Source organism: Panthera onca, chromosome B3 (assembly GCF_046562875.1).
Source record: "Panthera onca isolate mPanOnc1 chromosome B3, mPanOnc1 haplotype 2, whole genome shotgun sequence".
Lineage (NCBI taxonomy): Eukaryota > Metazoa > Chordata > Mammalia > Carnivora > Felidae > Panthera > Panthera onca.
Window position 1 is genome coordinate 131513480 of NC_138344.1, and position 21359 is coordinate 131534838.

The 21359-nt window shown below is 35.8% G+C and overlaps 1 protein-coding gene across 7 annotated transcripts in view; it reads right to left on the minus strand.

The window, feature by feature from the left end:
- Positions 1-21359, minus strand: part of EML5 (EMAP like 5) — a 179158-nt gene that overhangs the window by 88458 nt on the left and 69341 nt on the right. For all 7 annotated transcript variants that reach the window (XM_060620490.3, XM_078447924.2, XM_078447925.2 and 4 more), the window contains 7 exons: positions 15170-15337; positions 14424-14530; positions 11127-11245; positions 9655-9841; positions 3804-3909; positions 2169-2262; positions 1124-1224 (listed from right to left, as the gene is read on the minus strand). In XM_060620490.3, the coding sequence (XP_060476473.2) occupies positions 1124-1224; positions 2169-2262; positions 3804-3909; positions 9655-9841; positions 11127-11245; positions 14424-14530; positions 15170-15337 (882 nt within the window). The remainder of the gene's footprint in view (positions 1-1123; positions 1225-2168; positions 2263-3803; positions 3910-9654; positions 9842-11126; positions 11246-14423; positions 14531-15169; positions 15338-21359) is intronic.

Consider the following 21359-nt stretch of genomic DNA (forward strand, 5'->3'; position numbering starts at 1 on the left):
GACCCCGACGCGGGGCTCGAACTCACTGACTACGAGATCATGACCTGAGCCGAAGCCGGATGCTCAACCGACTGAGCCACCCAGGTGCCCCTTTAAGTCTCTTATTTCAAAGAAATTTACAAAGGTTTTTGGTTTTTTCCAAGACAGAAATAATAAGTACTACTTGTTTGGTATTTGCAATTCCAAGTAAATAAGATACTCTAAAATTTTGTTTAAATATATAGGAATGAAAATGTGAAAATACTTCTTTTTACTATGTAAATGTATATACACCATGATCTGATGAGTTTGTGATAAAGTAGAAAATCCAAGTCTGAAAACTAATTCACGTTCTATGTAGTTTACAATTTGAAAGTAACCTGAACTTGGGAAATGTCTTCACTAAGACTGTTCTTTTCTTAGATAGGTTTTATTTCTATTATTCGCGTATTTTATCTGTAAGGTTTAAGTGGGCTGAGACTTAGATATCAAACTGGTGGAATTTATAAGTATACTACTTATACTACTAGTTTATTTAGAAAGGAGACATTTTTTATTTTAAAATGCAAACTTATTTCACAGCTGCTAATCTACAGTTACAATGACTCAAGCAATACGATTTTCCGCTTCTGTATCATTTTATAGCATATAAAGAATTTTTACAAAATTTTTCATTTTCAGTTTATACTAAAAAATATGTGTTTAGCAGAAGAAAGGAGTTTGGACATCACTTGATTCATCTCATAAGTTAAACCCTTTTGAAAATATGAATACTACATCAATGTAGTCAATAAATACAATAAAAACAATCTTCTATTTGTTTATAATATATCAAGACAATTGTGAATCACTTAAAAAAACATTTTGGATAATTTTAGATTTTCATAAAAGATTCAAGGGTGACAGAATTCTTGAGTTTAACATCTTACATACTATAGACTATCTGTCAAAACTAAGAAACCAACATGTTTAATGCATTTCTATTAACTGAACTCCAGACCTCATTCAGATTTCACCTGTTTATCCATTAATATCTCCTTTCTGTTCCAGGGTCCAATCTCAGATACTGCATTGTACTTAGCTAAATCACTTTTAAAAGTACTAATTTCTTGTTTCAAAGGAGTAAAAAGAAGAACTTCCTTACCTGCTCTACGCCAAAACTTCACGTGTTTAATTCCAGCTGTAATTAACTTATCAGGCACGTAGGGGTTCATCTTTACAACAAAAATCTTATCTTTACTTCCTCTGAAAAAAACAAAACAATGTTTTAACTCTGAAGATAAATCTTTCCTATAATAATCTTTTGCCTAATCCATACCCTACCTTGATTACTCCATTACTGAACCTTTGACCCACTTATCTCTCAGGTTTGGGCTATATAATCATGAATTTGCACATTTGCTATTCTGTCATAATTTTAATTTCTTAACTCTTCTCAATGGAATTTTAAGAGATAGGAGCAGTGTGAAGAGAACTTTTGAATAGCACTTACTATAGTACTGTGCATAGGGAACTGTGGCATGAATCAGTTAAAGAAAAAACTTTTATAATACTTTGTTATAGTTTAACATAGCCATTCCAAACACAAAGTTCCTCTTAAACCATTTTTTATTTGGCCATTATCTATGTGCTGAAAGAAGCATTTAACTGTATTTTTAAAGTGCTTTAATGTCTCATTTTAAGGAGTAAGACATTAAAAAAATAATCTCTGACACTGTTGACTATTTCCTCCTTTAAAGCAATTGTTAATATTTTTTATTATAAAATACACACTCATAGTAGAAAATTTAGAAAATGGAAAATGTAACAGAAAATAAAAATAATCTCTAGCTTCTTTATGATATAGATGTGTATGTTTCATCCTTCAAATATATGCTATGTGCATTTCCAATGGCTATATAATAGTTTATCATACAACAGAATTCACTCTACCTATAAATGCAGAGTTTTAGATAATAGCTACTTCCAATGTCTTACTACAGTTACAGTAAAAGTAGGTACACAAGGGATAAACCTACAAATGAATCCTTAATTTGTCTTTTTACCATGATTATACTATTCATTCAATGGTAACAAAGATGGTAGCAATTAAAAAAAGGTTACATGTTTGATTTCAAAACTGTTTTAATTAAAAAAATTTTTAAGTGATTTCAGTACTTTGCCAATGTGATATCAAGTTTTTCCCCCACCTTGCTACTGAAAGTTTCTCTCCTTTCTTCCAGTCCCACAGCACAATAGTGTGGCTATCATCTATTCCAACTGAAGCCAAACGTTTCCCATCCGCTATAAAAATGAATCAGAGAGACACTGGCCATTAACATTCAGAAGATAAAAAACATTCAGTACATGTTCTGAAACCACAGTACTATATTTAAAATTTTATAAAATGATGTTAAATGTTAGGCATGCATATATATAGCTATAAAATAACCAGAATTTGTAAGCAAGGAAAGAGTAATTTCTCAATGCATTTAAACATTGTTATTTTTCTCTGGCCTCATTTCCAGGTTAGGATGGGGAGGAGGTAGATAAGTGGAAAAAAGAGATTTTAAACGAAAAGAAAAAATTAAGAAAGAAGGAAAGATTTACTTCAATTAAATTTACTGTAAGAACTCTATTGTGATATAACAACTCCTAGGGATTATGAAAGTTAACTGAATGAAAAAGATGTAGGTTACAACCTCGTACCGTCATTAATATGACCGTTTGTAGTGAAGGTCAATTATATTAGTTGTTACTATTATCAAACAAGTAATGAATGTATTACACAAATGACTGAACTAAGTCAGTCGTGCTGACAGGTGTGCACATGTTTATAGGCTGCAAAGGCCCAAACTACAATTAAACATTTACCACCCTGCCACTTTTTGCAAACCTCAATTAGTTCGTTATCACTACCTGTGAAATTTCTCTTGTTGACTCCCTTGTTTGCCATTAATCTTCTTGTTTCTTGACATTCAGCATGTCCCTAAAGGCATATTTACACTTCCCCCCAATAATTCACTCTCATTTCAGTTGGAGCAGCAGAAGGCACAAATTTGCCGTTTCTTGAAATAAAATCCTCTATTAATGGTATTTCTCCCCTCTCCCCAATCCACATCCTAGCTTTCATTATAGATCTACATGCAGTTGTTAAAGTGTAAAATATAAAGCAAAGAGCTAAAATGGTCTCAAATTATTCTTATAAGATAGCCTGGAATTATCACTTTGTAGAAATGCTAGAAAACAAGTATCTCAGTATTCACCTCTTTCTTTCTTAGCTTTCACCCTAAACATTTTCAGTTTACTCTGTGGCTAAAAAATATTAAGTGAGACTGGGGTTTTCCCAAAGCAAGAGGTACATAGAATGAGCAGTAATTCAGATGGTTTTAGATGTTATACAAACATTTTCTGTTTTAACAGAAACATATTTATATTAATGGGTATTAAAAATAACACACGTTAAGTTATAAGCTAGCCCGCAAACCCACACTCTCTGCCCTGACTGGTTAGGACAATAGTATGTACATTTGAAAACAACTGTGTAGGGGCGTCTGGGTGGTTCAGTCGGTTAAGCGTCCGACTTTGGCTCAGGTCATGATCTCGCGGTTCATGGGTTTGAGCCCTGCTGACAGCTCGGATCCTGGAGCCTGCTTCGGATTCTGTCTCTCCCTCTCTCTCTCTGCCCATCCCTGCTTGTGCTGTCTCTCAAAAATAAATAAATGTTAAAACAACTGTGTAGGTCATAGCTACATGACAAGTTTAAGCAACACTGATTTCAACTATAATGCTATATATCACCTCTGCATTTTAACCATTCTTATTGAGACAGAAAACAGCCTTACCTGAGAAATCAACAGCACAGACACCATATTGGTGGCAGCCCTTTAATACTGACAATGGTTTAATGGTCTCTGTATCCCATATGTGAATTGAGGGATCCCTACCTACCTACAATAGAAAGAATTATAAAAGTCATACAATTAAATTTTTTATTTTCATATGTATTAAAAGGAAATAAAATGGGATTTTACAGTCTTATTTGTTATGGGCATTTATCAAATAAAAAATATAAAGCAGATTGTATATGTGACTGACATTTCTTTCTTACATTTGTTAAAATGCTAATGAGGCTAAGCTCAGTGTTTCTAGGACTGTTCTGTGTGACTCACAAATCTTATCCTATACTTCATCAATAAAGATAATTCTCACTGAGCACCTATAGTTAGCTGTATTGCCATGCTAGAACAACGAGCACTAAGACATTCAGGTAAATTTTGCAAACTCAATAGGAAAACAAGACATTTTCAGTTAAATCAGAATATCTGGTAACAGATGCTTAATGAAGAGGAAAGGCTGTAAAGAAAAGGAAGGGAGGATACGTGACCTGGCCTTCAGAAAGTGCACTCTCAGATAAAAAGAGAAGAAAGCAAGTACATTCTAGGCTAGGATAATGCTATAAACAAAGATACAGAGGTACTTAAACAAGTACTTAAAACAAAGTACTTAAACAAAGTACTAAGCAGTTAAGACTCTGAACAGATGCTATCACTTAGGTTTTACTTGGTTTAGATGTTCACTGATGCACAGGTAAACTATCAATTTGTAATTATTCTCTTAGACTCAAGTGATCACTTTTAACTACAAGGATAAAGAGCTAGAATAGCTTTGCCTGTAAAGGCAACTCCTGAAATAAAGGATATAGCTGCCAATTATTATTAATTTTGAGACTGATTTTATATAAAGACATAACAAATAACAAGACTGCCAACAGCCAATATTTCACTGAAGTTTTTCAGCCAAACGTTCCCACGGACCATTAAGTCTTCTGTTTAACTTCTGTAGAGTTTGACACTTTTGATAATTTCACAGTAGCACTGTCTCCTGGTTCTTTGATCTCCTGGACTCTTACTAATGAGTTTCCTTCACAATTTCATTACCTGTCCCTTAAATATAAACTCCCCCAAAATTCTGTCTTTAATATTCCAGTCTTTTCATTCTACATTTTTGCCTTGGGGTATCTCACTTTCAGTTTCAATGGTTAAATCAACAAATGACTCCCAAATTCTACTTTCTAATATTAAACTCTTCTTCTGAATTTAAGACTTACATTTCCAATTGCCTATTGGACATCTCACATGGAAATGATGATGATGATGGCAAAGGCTAACATTTACTGAGAACTGACTTATGTCCTAGAAACTGTTCTAAACGCTTTACAAGGATGGACTCATGTAACAATCAGCAATTCTAAGAGATAGGCAATGACGATATCCTTATTTTAAAACATACAGAGACTAAGGCACAGAGAGGCTAGGTTATTTTCCCACAGCTAATAGGTGGAGAAGCTTGAACAACACCATGTTCAGTGCTGGCGAAGATAAAAGAGTGAGTGCTATTAGTGTGGGGCATGGCAGTCAGGGATGAGAGGAGAGGTTAGGCAAGGTTTCAGATGTTACCTAAGTTTTAAAAGGAATAAGAATTAGATGAAGTTGGAGGACTGAACAGAAATGGAGGGTAAGAATTTTCCAGAGGAGGCAACTAAGTAAAAGATGTGAAGCAGTATTATACATAGACAAATTCTAAATAGCTCAAAAGACAGGAGCGTAGTTTACCAGGAAATAATTGGTAAGAGATAAAAAGAGGAGTCTGGGGGCGCCTGGGTGGCTCAGTTGGTTAAGCATCTGACTTCAGCTCAGGTCATGATTTCACGGTTCATGAGTTTGAGCCCTACATCTGGCTCTGTACTGACAGCTCAGAGCCTGGATCCTGCTTCGGATTCTGTGACTCCCCCTCTCTCTGCACTGCCTCCCCCTGCCTCTCTCTCATTCTCTCTTTCTCAAAAATAAACATTAAAGAAAAAAAAAAAAAAAGAGGAGTCTGGAGTTGGCCTAGGTTAAATATCTTGAGCTGCATGCTAATGAACTTACACATTAGCTTAAAAGCTACTGATAAACACAGAAGAAAAGAAAGATTATTAGTGGATTGAGAAAATGGTTAGGGGGAAAAATCTGAAGATGTAAAACTAGTTGGTTGGTTATAACAACAGATTAGAAATTATGAAGCAAAGAATGGCCAACAGAGATAAGGTAAAATACAAAAACAAAACAACAAGGCACAGATGTAGTCATGGTAGAGAACTAAGCTATATTCAGGGTAAATCTTGGATGCAGCTCTGGGACTGACTGGCTCTGTTGGGTGAAGAGAACAAGTCAGATTCTCGGGCTTAGGCAACCAGGCTAATTTAATGTCATGTTCTAAGTAGGAAATACCAGGATAAGCAGGTTTAAAAGGAAAGCTGAATCTCATTTATCTCCATTTTGGACACGCTGAATCTGAGGTACCCACAAGATATCTAAATGAGTGTGTTTTAGGTAAATTTTTAGTGAATTGTATATTCATCCAACTCATATTAGATTGTGAGCTCTTGACAGTGGCAGCCGCTGAATTATCTTCATGTTTCCCCAAGACATTTAATGCTTTCAAATAAGAAGCACTCAACAGATTTGAATTAAAATTTTCAAATTAGGGTATAGTCAACATATTCACGTTGTCAGGTAATGTTCTTTCAGTTTCTTTCACCTCCAATTACAATCACAGTTCATGACAAAGGAGCATTATTTGTACTCTACTCCAACAAAACAAAACACCATTTAGATTTGTCATCTAAATTTCAAAGCCCTCAGATAAAACACTTCAGAAATACTTTTACTTTTGATATTTTTTTTCATTTTTAACAATTTTAAGAAACATTTAATTTATTTTAAAAGTCTGTAATTATAGAAATGAGACTGGCTGGTTGAAACGTAATACAGGAAAGAAGCGGAAAGCACTGGGAGAAATAGGGAAGGCAGTGTAAGCCTGTGCCTTGGGAGAAAGGATTGGATTCTGCAATGCCTAAAGCAGAGTACTGTTGTTCAAGTGAAGCCAGAAGCAAAAGACCTATGGCTTGATGGTGAAGGAAACCAGAATATATCACCCCAAAATATGCCTCTTTGACACAGAAGTTATTTTCAGCTGAGGGCAATAAAGGAAGAGCCTCCCCAAACTCCACCTCCTTTTCTGCATAAATGCGATATATATATATATACACATATTTGTATACCTATAATAATTATACATATGTGTGTGTATATATATATGTGTGTGTGTGTGTATGTGTATATATATATATATATACAATTTTTTCAACTATATTGAGATACATTTGACATTATACAACCGGTTGATTATGTAAGTTCTCCCTTTACTGGAGACAGACTCAGCCCAGAGACAGCACAAGAGGAATCCAAAGAAACCTTACTCCAGGAGTTTCATCCTAGATATACCTTCCCACAGCCTGTGGCCCTTAGAAGCCTAAAACTGCTTTCCTTTGTCCTGTCATTTCTTTAAGAACCTGCTGTTTTCTATACAAGGTGGAAATATAAGCCATCATTCTGAGTTACTTTGGTTTAGATTTCTCCAACGTGATATGCACTACACCTGTTAATAAACTTTTGTTCTTCTTTTTTACATTGATTTTTTTGTTAAAGAGCCCCAGCTGAAAATCTAGGACGTCTAGACCTAAAATTGTGCCTCCCCTACAGTAGGTATCCAGGGATGTCCGGTGGGCATAATGACTTTTAATTTAATCTAACTTGAATTCTCTCCAATCCCAGAATCATGGTAGCAAATGACCAGTTTTTATACAGCTTTCATTACAGTACTGCCAGAACAACTTAACACTGAAACTCCTTGCCAAATGCAATGGGTAAATAATTGTGCTTTAAGAGGAATCTTTTACATAAACTAAAGGTAAAGATAAACAGTGCCCCTGAGGACCTCACCAATCCTTCTAATTAGTTCTTCATCATGCCCCTAAGATTTGAATACTTCAGGCTACTCACAGTTTTTTAAATAAGCTGTGTTTTGTGGGATTTTTGGCCCACTTTTCCAAATAACATACTTGGAATACTTTCTCCAACCTCCCCTGTCAGGTAAACTGCTCAGTGCAAATGTCATCATCTCCATGAAGGTTTCCCTGATTCTATTAGGCACAATTAATCAGTCCTTTGTTACACTGCAAAAGGAATTTATGCATATCTCCTCATTAGTGGTTCTCAGCAGGGGTCCATCTTTGCCTCCCAGGAAACATCTGACATTGTGGAGACATTTTTGGTTACCACAATTGGGTGGGTGGTGTTAATAGACATCTAGTGAGTAGAGGCCAGGGATGCTGCTAAACATCCTGCAATACATAGGATTACACCGTACGCAACAATGCAACTATTCTCACAACAAAGAATTAGCTGGCCCAAAATGTCAATAGTGTCAAGGTTAAGAAACCCTGCTTTATTTACACTTTATAACCTTGTATCACGACTTTTCTTGCATGTATGCCTTCCCCCTCAGAATATGAATGTTTACCACGGCAAGACCATGCCTTATTTATCCTTATATTCCCAGCACAGCACATTTCCTGGTACACAGCATGTGCTCTATGAATGTTTTTGAAGAAATGGAAGAAAGGAGGGAGGAAAAAGGAAGGAAAGACTGAGCAAGAGGGAGGCACAAACGAAGGGAAGGAAGACGGGGGAAAGAAGAAAGGAAGAGTGTTCTCTGCTTTCAGGAAAGCTCTACAGAGTGATGCAAGTTGCTGACCCCCACACCTCAATGTATCCTAGAAGGTATATTTACACACAGTTTAAAAAGCCAGACAGACTAAGGGACCTTTAAGCTTTACCATTTATTAGCTCTAAGATCTTTCAGAAAATTATTTAATTTCTTCAAACCTAAACTTCTTCATTTGTAAATGGAAATGGTTTCTCTGTAAAACAGGTGACAAGAGTGAAATAGGGTTGATCTCTGAACAACGTGGGGGTTCAGGTGTCAATCCCTGCACAGTCCAAAATCCACGTATAACTTTGACTCTCAAAAAACTTAACTGTTGACCAGAAAGAAGCCTTATTGACAACACAGTCAGTTAACAGGTAGTTTTATAAGTTACATGTGTTATGTACTATATTCTTAGGACAAAGCAAGCTGGAGAAAAAATGTTAAGAAAATCATAAGGAAAACACATTTACAGTACTGTGAAAAATCTACACGTAAGTGGAGCCATGCAGTTCAAACTTGTGTTGTTCAAGGGTCAACCGTATATACTAAGAAACTAGTAAGGTATTTACATATAGAAAGAATGTATAAACATCACCCTTTTCCTCCTTCTCTAAGAATACCCACATAGAGAAGTATCAGTCAAAACTTTTCTCAGTCTTCTATTTCAACATTTCTGCTTTGTACTTTGGTAAACCTGAATGGTTACTATCATGGTTGTAAAACAAAAATGTAGTCATCCTGTTTGTCACAGAACATTTGTTAATTTCATTATTTTTAGATAACTCAACTTAAAGAAACCAGATTTCTAGTCTTTATGTTGCTATGTTTACTCTACTAATTAAAAAATATATATCCGGACAGGAGGATGACAAGCCAAAACTTTTAGTTCCAAATAAAAAAAGAAAAAATCAAAACAATAAAAATCTAAGGAAAACAGTAGGAAAAAATTGGGGGTAAATTTTATTTGTAAAGAATTCTTTATTCTTCATTTCCTAGAATACAAGAGAGATTTTTTTTAAAAAGTGGACTAACCTAACTGTAAACCCAAACAAAGGTCTAACGTATCTGGCCTATTGCCATGTAGTCTTTCAAAGGCCTTACCTGGCCTGTTGCCACATAGTCTTTCAAAGGATGAAGAGCCAGGCAAAGAATATCATCATCATGACCCAGGTAAAAGCGCTGTGTGTTCTGTTGCCGATTATAAATGACACCCACTGCTGCGACATGGTACACAATCTCACCAATTTGAGTATAAAAAAGGTTACTTCGACAGTCATAACCTCTGTAACTGAATATAGAAAACATATCACATAAAATTAACATTAGACTTATATCTGGTCAATATGGACTATACAGAGGAGAAATAGGTACCTTTTAGGTCAATTTCCAGTTTTACAAGATACTACACAACTAAAACAAAATACAAGCATCTCAAATTCCATAAACGTTTATGAACTGTTCTGATTACAAATAGCTAAATCCAAGATATAATACTGAATGAAAAGGAAAGGTACAGAAAAGTATATATAGTATACTACTATTTGCATGATACTAAATTTGTGTACCATTAAACAAAAGTTGTTACTTTTTTATGAGTGAAAGGGAAGAAAATGCCCTTGGAAGGTGAAAAATGATGGCTGGAAGGGCAGAGCCGGGAAGATTTTCTTTTTTGTTTTTGTTTTTTTTAATATCTAATTGGTTTTATTAAAAGATTCATGACTCAGTATCCCACCTAGCAAGTAGAGGGGAGCTCCCTGAGAAAAGGATTTTCAAAATGTACCCTTCTGTACACATTGTTGAATCATGAGTATACCCCAAAAATGTTCCAACAACAATTCTAAAATATTATACACATCCAGAAAAAATAGCTGAATCTTTTTTAAATAGTCAATATAATTCCATTTATAGCAACCCTTCTTTTGTGCTTCAAAGAAACTCAATATATAATATATAACTACAAAGAGGTACTGCCTATTTTAACACCAGAGATACAATATTCTTACTAAATGAATCCTTTTTCAAATTCCTGAAAGCATTATCAGTCAGGTAAGAAAATGATTACTGGGTAGCAGAGAAGGGAAGGACTGAATGGAGAGTCTGTTGTTTCAGGATGAAATATGACACATGTATTGCCAGATGTTCTAAGAAAATTCAGAAACTTTATCTTATTGAAATTAAAATACAAGGGCCAAATGCAGGCCAAAAAAAAAGGGGGGCACAATATAATTCCAAATCAGAAATATTTAGGAGAAATGATAATCTCTTACATTTTACTTATTTTCATTTGTTTAAAGAACTCCATTTCTATAAATGTAATACTAAACTTTAATAAGACAAATTTATTTTCAACACTTAAGCACTTATATAGTGCTCATCATGCACCAGACAATATTCTAAGTCACCAAAAACACTGGCTTATTTACTCCTCATCAGAATCCTATGAAGTAGGTACTGTTACCTTCACTTTACAGATGGGAAAGGCACAGAAAGGTTGAGTGACTTGCTCAAAGTCACAAAGCTACTAAATGTGAACCAATATGTAAACACACAAATGAATAATAGTTGTTTCATACCCATGAACAAAGTGCAGTCGGAGGCTATTTCCTGGAGCCCGCTCTCTTCTTTTAGAAGTACCGCCTTTTTGTCTCTCCTTGTACTGTTCTTTAAGCTGAGGTAGATCTTCTTTGTAAACCTTTAAATAACGTACAGAAGTAAAAATAATCTTAGAATACAAATTAATAAAGGTGTTCACAGGTTCCTAATGTAACTTTCAGACATTGTTGTTACTAACGCTTAGTAAAGCTTTAACACTTAAATAAGAAGGCATTTTATGAAATTTTCTTCCTTGGAAACAACAAATTTACATTTTCTGTGTATCGCATTGACAAATACATATTTAGTGTTCCATGAGATTATTATTATTATTTTTATCCTCAAGTTAGTTAACATACAGTGTAGTCTTGGCTTTAGGAGCAGAACTCATTGTTTCATCTCTTACATATGACACCCAGTGCTCATCCTGAAAAGTCCCCTCCTTAATGCCCATCACTCATTTAACCCAACCCCTTACTAACCCCCCTATCAATCCTCAGTTTGTTCTCTGTATTTAAGAGTCTCTTATGGTTTGTCTCCCTCTGTTTTTATCTTATTTTTCCTTCCCTTCCCCAACGTGCATCTGTTAAGTTTCTCGAATTCCACATGAGTGAAATCATATATCTTTCTCTGACTTATTTCGCTTAGCATAATATCCTCCAGTTTCATCCACATTGTTGCAAATGGCAAGATTTCATCCTTTTTCTTTGCTGAGTAGTATTCCATTGCATGTATGTATGTGTGTGTGTGTGTGTGTGTGTGTGTGTGTGTGTGTGTATATATATATATACACATATATATGCATATAATTCTTGAATTCTTAATTCATTCATTAGTTGATGGTCATTTGGGCTCTTTCCACAATTTGGCTATTGTTGATAGTGCTGCTATAAACATTGGAGTGTACGTGCTCCTTTGAATCAGCATTTTTATATCCTTTAGATAAATTCCTAGTAGTGCAATTGCTGGGTCGTAGGGTAGTTCTATTTTTAATTATTTGAGGAACCTCCCACTGTTTTCCAGAGTGGCTACACCCGTTTACATTCCCGCCAACAATGCAATAGGGTTCCCCTTTCTCCACATCCTCGCCAACATCTGTTTCCTGAGTTGTTAATTTTAGCTATTCTGACTGGTGTGAGGTGGTATCTCCTTGCGGTTTTGATTTGTATTTCAACATGATGAGCAATGTTGAGCATTTTTTCATGTGTCTGTTTGCCATCTGGATGTCTTCTTTGGAAAAGTGTCTGTTTATGTCTTTTGCCTGTTTCTTCACTGGATTATTTGTTTTTTTGGGGGGGGTTGAGTTTGGTAAGTACTTGGATACTAACCCTTTATCCAACAAGTCATTTACAAATATCTTCTCCCATTCCACTGGTTGCCTTTCAGCTTTTTTTTTTTAATGTTTATTTATTTTTTGAGAGAGAGAGTGAGAGAGAGTGTGAGCCAAGGAGGGGCAGAAAGAGAGGGAGACACAGAATCTGAAGCAGGCTCAGTCTCCAAGCTGTCAGTACAGAGCCCGACATGGGGCTCAAACCCACCAACCATGAGATCATGACCTGAGCCAAAGTCAGATGCTTACCTGACTGAGCCATCCAGGTGCCCCTGCCTTTCAGCTTTGTTGACTGTTTCCTTCACTGTGTAGAAGCTTTCTTATCTTGATGAGGTCCCAAAGTTCATTTTTGCTTTCATTTCCCTTGCCTCCAGACACATGTCAAGTAAGAAGTTACTGTGGCTGAGGTCAAAGAGGTTGCTGCCTTTTTTCTCCTCTAGGATTTTGATGTCTTTCCTGTCTTACATTTAGGTTTTTCAAACATTTTCAATTTATTTTCATGTATGATGCAAGAAAGAGGTCCAGGTTCATTCTTCTGCATGTTGCTGTCCAGTTCTCCCAGCACCATTTGTTAAAGAGACTATCTTTTTTCCACTGGATATTCTTTCCCACTTTGACAAAGATTATTTGGCCATATATTTGTGGGTCCATTTCTGGGTTCTCTATTTCATTTATCTATTTGTCTCTTTTTGTGATAATACCATACTGTCTTGATGATTACAGCTTTGAAATATAGGTTAAAGTCCAGGATTGTGATAGCTCCAGCTTTGGTTTTCTTTTTCAAGATTGCTTTGGCTATTTGGGGTTTTCTGCGGTTCCATACAAATTTTAGGATTGTTTGTTCTAGCTCTGTAAAGAATGCTGGTGCTATTTTGATAGGGACTGCATTGAATATGTAGATTGGTTTAGGTAGTATTGACATTTTAACAACATTTGTTCTTCCAATCCATAAGCATGGAATGTTTTCCATTTCTTTGTGTCTTCTTCAATTTCTGTCATAAGCTTTCTATAGATTTCAGTGTGTACAGATTTTTTACCTCTTTGGTTACGTTTATTCCTAGGTATTTTATGGGTTTTGGTGCAATTGTAAATGGTATTTTTTCCTTGATATCTCTATTGCCTCATTATTGGTATATAGAAATGCAACCAACTTCTATACACTATTTTTTGGTGGAGTCTTTGGGCTTTCTATGTAGTGTATATTGTCAGCTGCAAAAAGTGAAACTTGGACTTCTTTGCCAATTTGGATGCCTTTTATTTCGTTTTGTTGTCTGATTGCTGAGGCTACGACTTCCAATACTATACTGAACAACAGTGGTGAGAGTGAACATCTCTGTCATGTTCCTGATCTCAGGGGGAAAGCTCTCAGTTCTTCCCCATTGAGGATGATACTAGCTGGGATGAAATTATTTTTTTAACAATGTCTTATTTTTCTTAATGTTTACTTATTTTGAGAGAATGTGTGTGCACACATGTGCATGAGCACACAGGTCGGGGAGGAGCAGAAAGAGAGGGAGACAGAGAATCCCAAGCAGGCTCTGTGCTGCCAGCACAGAGTCCAATGAGGAGCTCGATCCCACAAACAGTGAGATCATGAACTGAGTCAAAATCGAGAGTCGGACATTTAACAGACTGAGCCATCCAGGCACCCCAAAATTCTAATGCTTCATAAGAAAATATTTTAAAGAAAATAAATGGAACTTTACTGCGACAAAAAGCTATAGGCAAACAGAATTACAGGCATACTTAATATATCAAGCACTTATTATAAAAGAACATTTTACACAAGTGTACTTTAACTCTTAAAGGAGAAAAACTGCAATAGAAAAACATTTCTTGGAAAATTAAAAACCACAAAAGATAACAATAAATCAATAAACAACAGGGAGCAAGATAAAAAAGAAACTAGAGTTTTTCAGAAAAAAAATCACATGATAATAAAAATTACCTGCCGACGGTAGGTAAGCTGTGTCTCTTGTTCAATTTCAGAATCCAGTTCTGGAACATCAGACAGATCTGAATCTGATTCATCACTATTAGAGTCAGCCAGACTTTCTGTAATTTTTAAAAATGAAACACTACTTGTTTAAAGAACATTCATTTTCAAAACAGCACTGTAAAATTAATATTTAGAGCTGCCTGTGCCAACTGACATGGTGACAAGCCATAAAACAATCACATGACATGATCTATTCAAGAAACACAGATGTCAGTAAATGGTATCACAGATCACCTTCCCCTCCACCTCACCATAAACTCAACAGCTACTTTAAATGCCTTTACTGGTGCCACAACAACTGCTGCATCGAACTTGAATGTTGGGCAAATGTAAGTGAATATGACCTATAATTAACATGAAAAATATCTAGAAAATACTATATGCAACAAACGAATTAACACTAGATAATCATGTTCATATATAACTATATATGAAACCTAGATATCTATCTCCCCAAGAATGCACTGAATGTTTGTTTCGATAATGTAACTTATTTTACTCATCCGTCCATGGATTAAAACACACTCAAAAGTACTTTGTATTCCATGCTGATAATCTGACTGGAAACACATACAGCTAGGATTTTAACATTTCCACTAACAAAAAACTATACTGTTAACTTACTAAGACTAATGACATTTCAACAGTAAAATCACTACTTTAGGGTTACTGTTCGGGCAGTGTATACTACTCACCTTGGGGTGCTATGTGAAGAGCATCTTTTAGTTTTCTTTCAGGAATAAATTTCCACTGGAAGACAGAGTGATCTGCTCCACCAATAGAAATAACCCACTGATAGTCATGTGACCACCTGATATTAGTTACATGAGCCGAATGGCCAATATATTTTTTAAACTTGGCTCCTAAAACAAAAAAATATGCCTTTAAATTGATAAACAAACGCCAACACACACACAAAAATACCACTTCAAACCACAATTTCTATACCTGAACCAATACATCCTCCTTCCAATATCTTAACTAGGATCAAAGAGTAAAAATATTAATTCAAAAGTTTATTGAATTAAATCAATGAGTCTACATGAAGGGATGTAAGTCTTTGCTCTACTGATTCACAATGGAATTTGGTAGGAACCCCAAGGGTTGTGAGGCATTTTCTTACTGCTCAAAGAAAAGCCTGCAGCCACAAAGGCATCAACTGATTCCACATCACAAAATTTGAATGTTATGACCTGAACCCTTTGGTTTTTAAGTGAAATTCAACTAGCCTACTCCACCCCCATCCCTCCTAGTCCTAGCAATCAGAGGATCCTTCTAAAACTTAAGCCATCAACAAAATACAACAACATACAGAAAGGAATATACAGCATGACCAAATGGGATGTATGCCAGGAATGCAATGTTGGTTCAACATTCAAAAATCAATACAATACCCCATATTAATAAAAATAAAATATGCCCAGTTGTCCCAAAAACTATCCTTTATAGTAATTCCTTAAACCTATGTTTTCTATAATGTTCTTCAACCTAAGCTTGTCTAATGTTTCTTCATGATTAGATTCAGATGATGTGTTTTTTTGGCATAAGTGACGTATCCTTTTGGATACATCATTTCCAGGGGCAAAGTTCTATCATTAAGGATGTTAGGCTGTATCATTTGGTTAAGGTATTATACACCAGATTTCTCTAACTGTAAAGGAACTAACTTTGTGGTTAATTTTTATTATTTTTAAGTTTATTTATTTTGAGAGAGCACATGCATGAGTAGTGGAGGGGGAGAGAGAAGGAGAGGCAGAATCCCATCCAGGTTCCATCCTGCCAGCGCAGAGTCTGACACAGGTCTCGAACTCATGAACTGAGAGATCATGACCTGAGCCAAGATCACCAGACAGACACTTACTAAGCTGTGCAGAAGCCCCTGTAGGTGATTTTTTAAAAATAATGTGTGTGATTATAAGAACCGCTTTTGTGTTTCTAAGTTCAAAAAACATTCTCTACATCCTGCTTAAACCTAATATTTGGCAAAATATACACATCCCTATTAGAGTACATTGGACACAATAATGTTTGGCTTCATTTTGACAATGTTTAAAAAACAAATTTTTTTTTGAGAGAGTATGCACAAGTGTGCGTGTGTGAGACAGAGACAGAGACAGAGAGAGAGAGAGAGAGAGAGAGAGAGAGAGAGAGAATGAATTTCCCAATCAGGCTCCAAGCTCAGTGGAAAGCTTGATGCAGGGCTAGATCCCACAACATGAGTTCATGACCTGACCCGAAATCAAGAGTTGGAAGCTTAACCAACTGAGCTACCAGGTGCCCCAATGTTTTAAAATTTTTAAATTAAGTTATAGAAGGCCTGTATGTCAGGATGGCAAAGCTCCATCAATTAAAATCTGGAGATGAACTTTTACCTTGGCTATGAATTTAGGGATAGCATCTTAATGAAAGCATAAAAGATTTGACCAAGACTCATCTAAAATTACAATTTACTGCTTAATAGCAATGCTGTTAAATTTTAGGAACCAATTTTTTTTATGTAGCTAAATACAAGTCAGTAACTTTCTAGATAGGTAACCTGCCACAGTTCACCCAGGAAAGTCCAATACGGTAAGATTTAGTCCCATCTCTCTCATATGAGAATGCATAATTTAATCATTGAGAGGACTTTGGCTATTACTTTCTTTGATGGGGTCCTTTAAGTACTCTTAGCCACCAGAGTCTTAAAAAGTAAAGCCAGAAGGGTGTCTGGGTGGCTCAGTCATTAAGTGTTTGACTCTTGATCTCAGTTCACGTCATGATCTCATGGTTCATGAGATCAAGCCCTGTGTCAGGCTCTGTATTGACAGCACGGAGCCTGCTTGGGATTCTTTCTTTCTCCCCCTCTCTCTTTGCCTCTTCTCTGCTCACTCTCTCTCAAAAAGAAAAAATGTATATATTAAAAGAGAAAGTAAAGCCAGAGATTCCAGCAAACAAAATTCTGAGCTTTTTTTTAATTTTTTTTAAACGTTTATTTATTTTTGAGACAGAGAGAGACAAAGCATGAACGGGGGAGGGTCAGAGAGAGGGAGACACAGAATCTGAAACAGGCTCCAGGCTCTGAGCTGTCAGCACAGAGCCCGACGCGGGGCTCGAACTCACGGACCGCGAGATCATGACCTGAGCCGAAGTCAGCCACTTAACCGGCTGAGCCACCCAGGCGCCCCCAAAATTCCGAGTTTTTAAGATGTACTAATATTGTCATATTTAGGCATATGAGGAAGTTATATGAGCATGTATTCTAATTAACTGCAATGGGCAATAGCCCCAAGAGAGTTGTAAATAACTCTCTAAGTTATAGATAATCCTCTGAGTCCCTTCCAAATTGTATTCTACAACTACTCAAAGATCAATCTCTCTGGAAGAAAGAACCATGGCAGCTTAACAAACAAGTTATAGAATAAGTCTAAGGGAAGCTAGTTATTTATAATTAAATGGACAGTATTAATAACTATTTAATAATCAGCACTGCTTATTTAACTATGAGAAACAGGTATCTTAAAAGTGAACCTCAATGTCCCACCTTTCACAAAGTGACTCTGACTCACTAAAACCAACAGTATCATCCTACATGTTTCCAGAATTCCTGTGATTACCCTGTGTAATTATACTTACAACACTGAAATGTAATAATCTATTTACTTGCTAATTCCTCTAATAAACTATAAGCTCTCTGAGGACAGGGATAGCATCTTGTTTATATCCCCCTAGTGCCTGGAACACAAGAAATATTCATTAACTATTTGAAGAAAAAGAAAGAAAAACAAAGATCACATTTCCCTTTACTATGTCTGTACACTTGAGTTAGAATACTAGGTTATAGAAGAGGGAAGAATATTGAAGGAAATCAGAGGGCATGAACATGACTCCAACCCTTACAAAAGGGGACAAAACGTGATGTAAAGAATATTAGAAATTGAAATAAAAAGACTACAGCTTGCTAAAGAGTATGCTTGACTACTTAATAGCACAGGAGCTTGAGCACATCACGTAACCTCTCTTGGACTCCACTTCCATTCTAATAGAAGTTAGATTATAAACTCTCAAAGTTCCTTCACTATGAAAACCCTGGCCTAAGACAAGAAATGACAGAAGAATAGGTAAGGCCTAAATAGTATGTCATCAATTAGAATGTTTCAGAGAAAAGATTTTTCTTTTAAATTTTTTTTTTTTTAACATTTATTCATTTTTGAGACAGAGAGAGACAGAGCATGAACGGGGGAAGGTCAGAGAGAGAGGGAGACACAGAATCCGAAACAGGCTCCAGGCTCTGAGCTGTCAGCACAGAGCCCGACGCGGGGCTCGAACTCACAGACTGCGAGATCGTGACCTGAGCTGAAGTTGGACGTCCAACCGACTGAGCCACCCAGGCGCCCCTCAGAGAAAAGATTTATGGGAACAAGATAGAATGGTCATAGGAACTTCCTGATTTAAAGGAGAAGGGGAAGACAATTCTTGATGAGGCTAAAGCAATATACTGAAAAATTTTTTTGGTGATCCCATTTCTTTTCTAATTGTTTTAAAGTATATTTTAGTATAAAATCAATATGAGCTAATCCCTTCAATAAATTGTAGCAATATGACAAAAGATATTTTCCTATTTAACTATGTTTTAATATGACCTTAACACTTTTTTTATATGACACTATCTATCTGATCCTAGTATAATATTTTAATACACAAAACAGAACTATTCATCAAAAAAAAAAGAGAGACAGATTTGACTACGTTGCAATTAAGAACTGGTCAACAAAAGGCACAATAGTAATTATTGTAATTGTTATAAAAGTAAGTAAAAAACTGGAAAAACACATTTGCAACCCATAAAAATTACAAATCATTTGTATTTAGAGTATAAAATAACTTAATAAAAAAAACAACTCCATAGAAAAATAGGCAAAAGATATTAAGCCCATGTTTGACAGAAAAGGAAATGCAGAAAACCAAAAACAATGGGGAAATGATCCATCTCACTAGATAAATGAAAATTAAGACCACAATGAGACACCATTTAAACTAATTAGACTTACACAAATTAAAAAGTGTAGCAATGCCAAGTGTTGAAAAGGATGTGGATCAACAGGGTTTTAAAAATGGTATAACCACTTTGGAAAACAATTTGGCATTTTCTTATAAATTCTCTATGACCCAGCAATTTCACTCCTAAGTATACATCTTTGAGAAACTTGCATATAATAGCAAAAACTGGAAATTACTCAAATGTCCACCACAGAAGAATAAATGCATGAAATGTATCTTTTTTTTAATATATGAAATTTATTGTCAAATTGGTTTCCATACAACACCCAGTGCTCATCCCAAAAGATGCCCTCTTCAATGCCCATCACCTACCCTCCCCCTTCTTTTTTTTGAGAGAGAACAAACACAAGCAGGGAAGAGGGGGAGGGAGAGAGAATCTTAAGCAGGCTCTATGTTCAGTGTGGAGCCCAACACGGGGCTTGATTCCACAACAATCATGACCTGAGCCAAAATCAAGAGTCAGATGTTCTGTCCCCTCTCTCTGCCCCACCCCTACCTGCGTTCTCTCAAAAATAAACATTAAAAAAAAAAGAATGTAAAACTTCATAACTAATCTAAAAGAGAATTTTTCTAGTAATACTAACTTTATGTAAGTATATAAATTCAATAAACGCAGAATCTTAAAATATTTCTAATTCATTGAAGATGCAGTAGTTATGTGGCACCTGGGTGGCTCAGTCAGTTGAGCATCAGATTCTTGATTTCAGCTCAAGTCATGATCCCAAGGTCATGGGATCCAGCCCCAAGTTGGGCTGAGCACTGAGCATGGAGCCTGTTTGGGATTCTCTCTCTCTCTCCCTCTGCCCCTCTCCCCAAATCACGCTCTTTGTCTTCCTCTAAAAATAATATATATATTTTTAAAAAGATGCAGCAGTTATATCCTATCTTCTGTTCCCCCAATTACTTAACCAGTCTCAAGCTAACTCACAAGTGCCTAGAAATAAAAACCTTTACCATAAAATAAATTTCTAATAAAAACATCACAAAAAGAAAAATAAGGAAAACAATTTATATTCTTGAAGCAGTGACTAAATAAGACTAATTTTTCTAAGACTTCAGTAAAATATTCCCAAAATTCAGAATACTATACATTTTAAAAATGAAATAACTGTGCAACAGAAATATCCTTCCCTGTTACAAAAGATAAAAACTGTCAATAAATCCAATTCACTTGACTAAGAAAGCTCAGAAAATTATTTTTGTTTTTGCATAGGGTCAGTATACGAAACAGTGTGCAGAATCAATGTCTAAGATTAAGACCATCATGATTAACTTACTGAATCCACACGCCTTCTAACTAAGCAAGTTTCATCTTGAGTCATAATAAAATATTTTTTTTTAATTTTTTTTTTTAACGTTTATTTATTTTTGAGACAGAGAGAGACAGAGCATGAATGGGGGAGGGTCAGAGAGAGAGGGAGACACAGAATCTGAAACAGGTTCCAGGCTCTGAGCGGTCAGCACAGAGTCCGACGCGGGGCTCAAATTCACAGACCACGAGATCATGACCTGAGCCGAAGTCGGACCCCTAACCGACTGAGCCACCCAGGCGCCCCCATAATAAAATCTTTTGCGCCACTGACTCTCATGTCCTGGCTACGTGGTGGGATCCAGAAACAGGATACTTTAATTACTAGAGATTTAGCTAGGCTTTATTAACACACTTAGCATTACTTACGGATGATGCAGTTTCAGCTAGGAAGTTGAAATCCTGCAAGTAGGAATCGACAACACCCCAGAGGTGGCAAGATCTGGAATTTACCATTTTAGTGTAAAGGCACAACAGAAACGCTAGCATAGAATTCTAGGAAAATTGGGCCCTTAAGTTCAACATAAACTACCTATTTT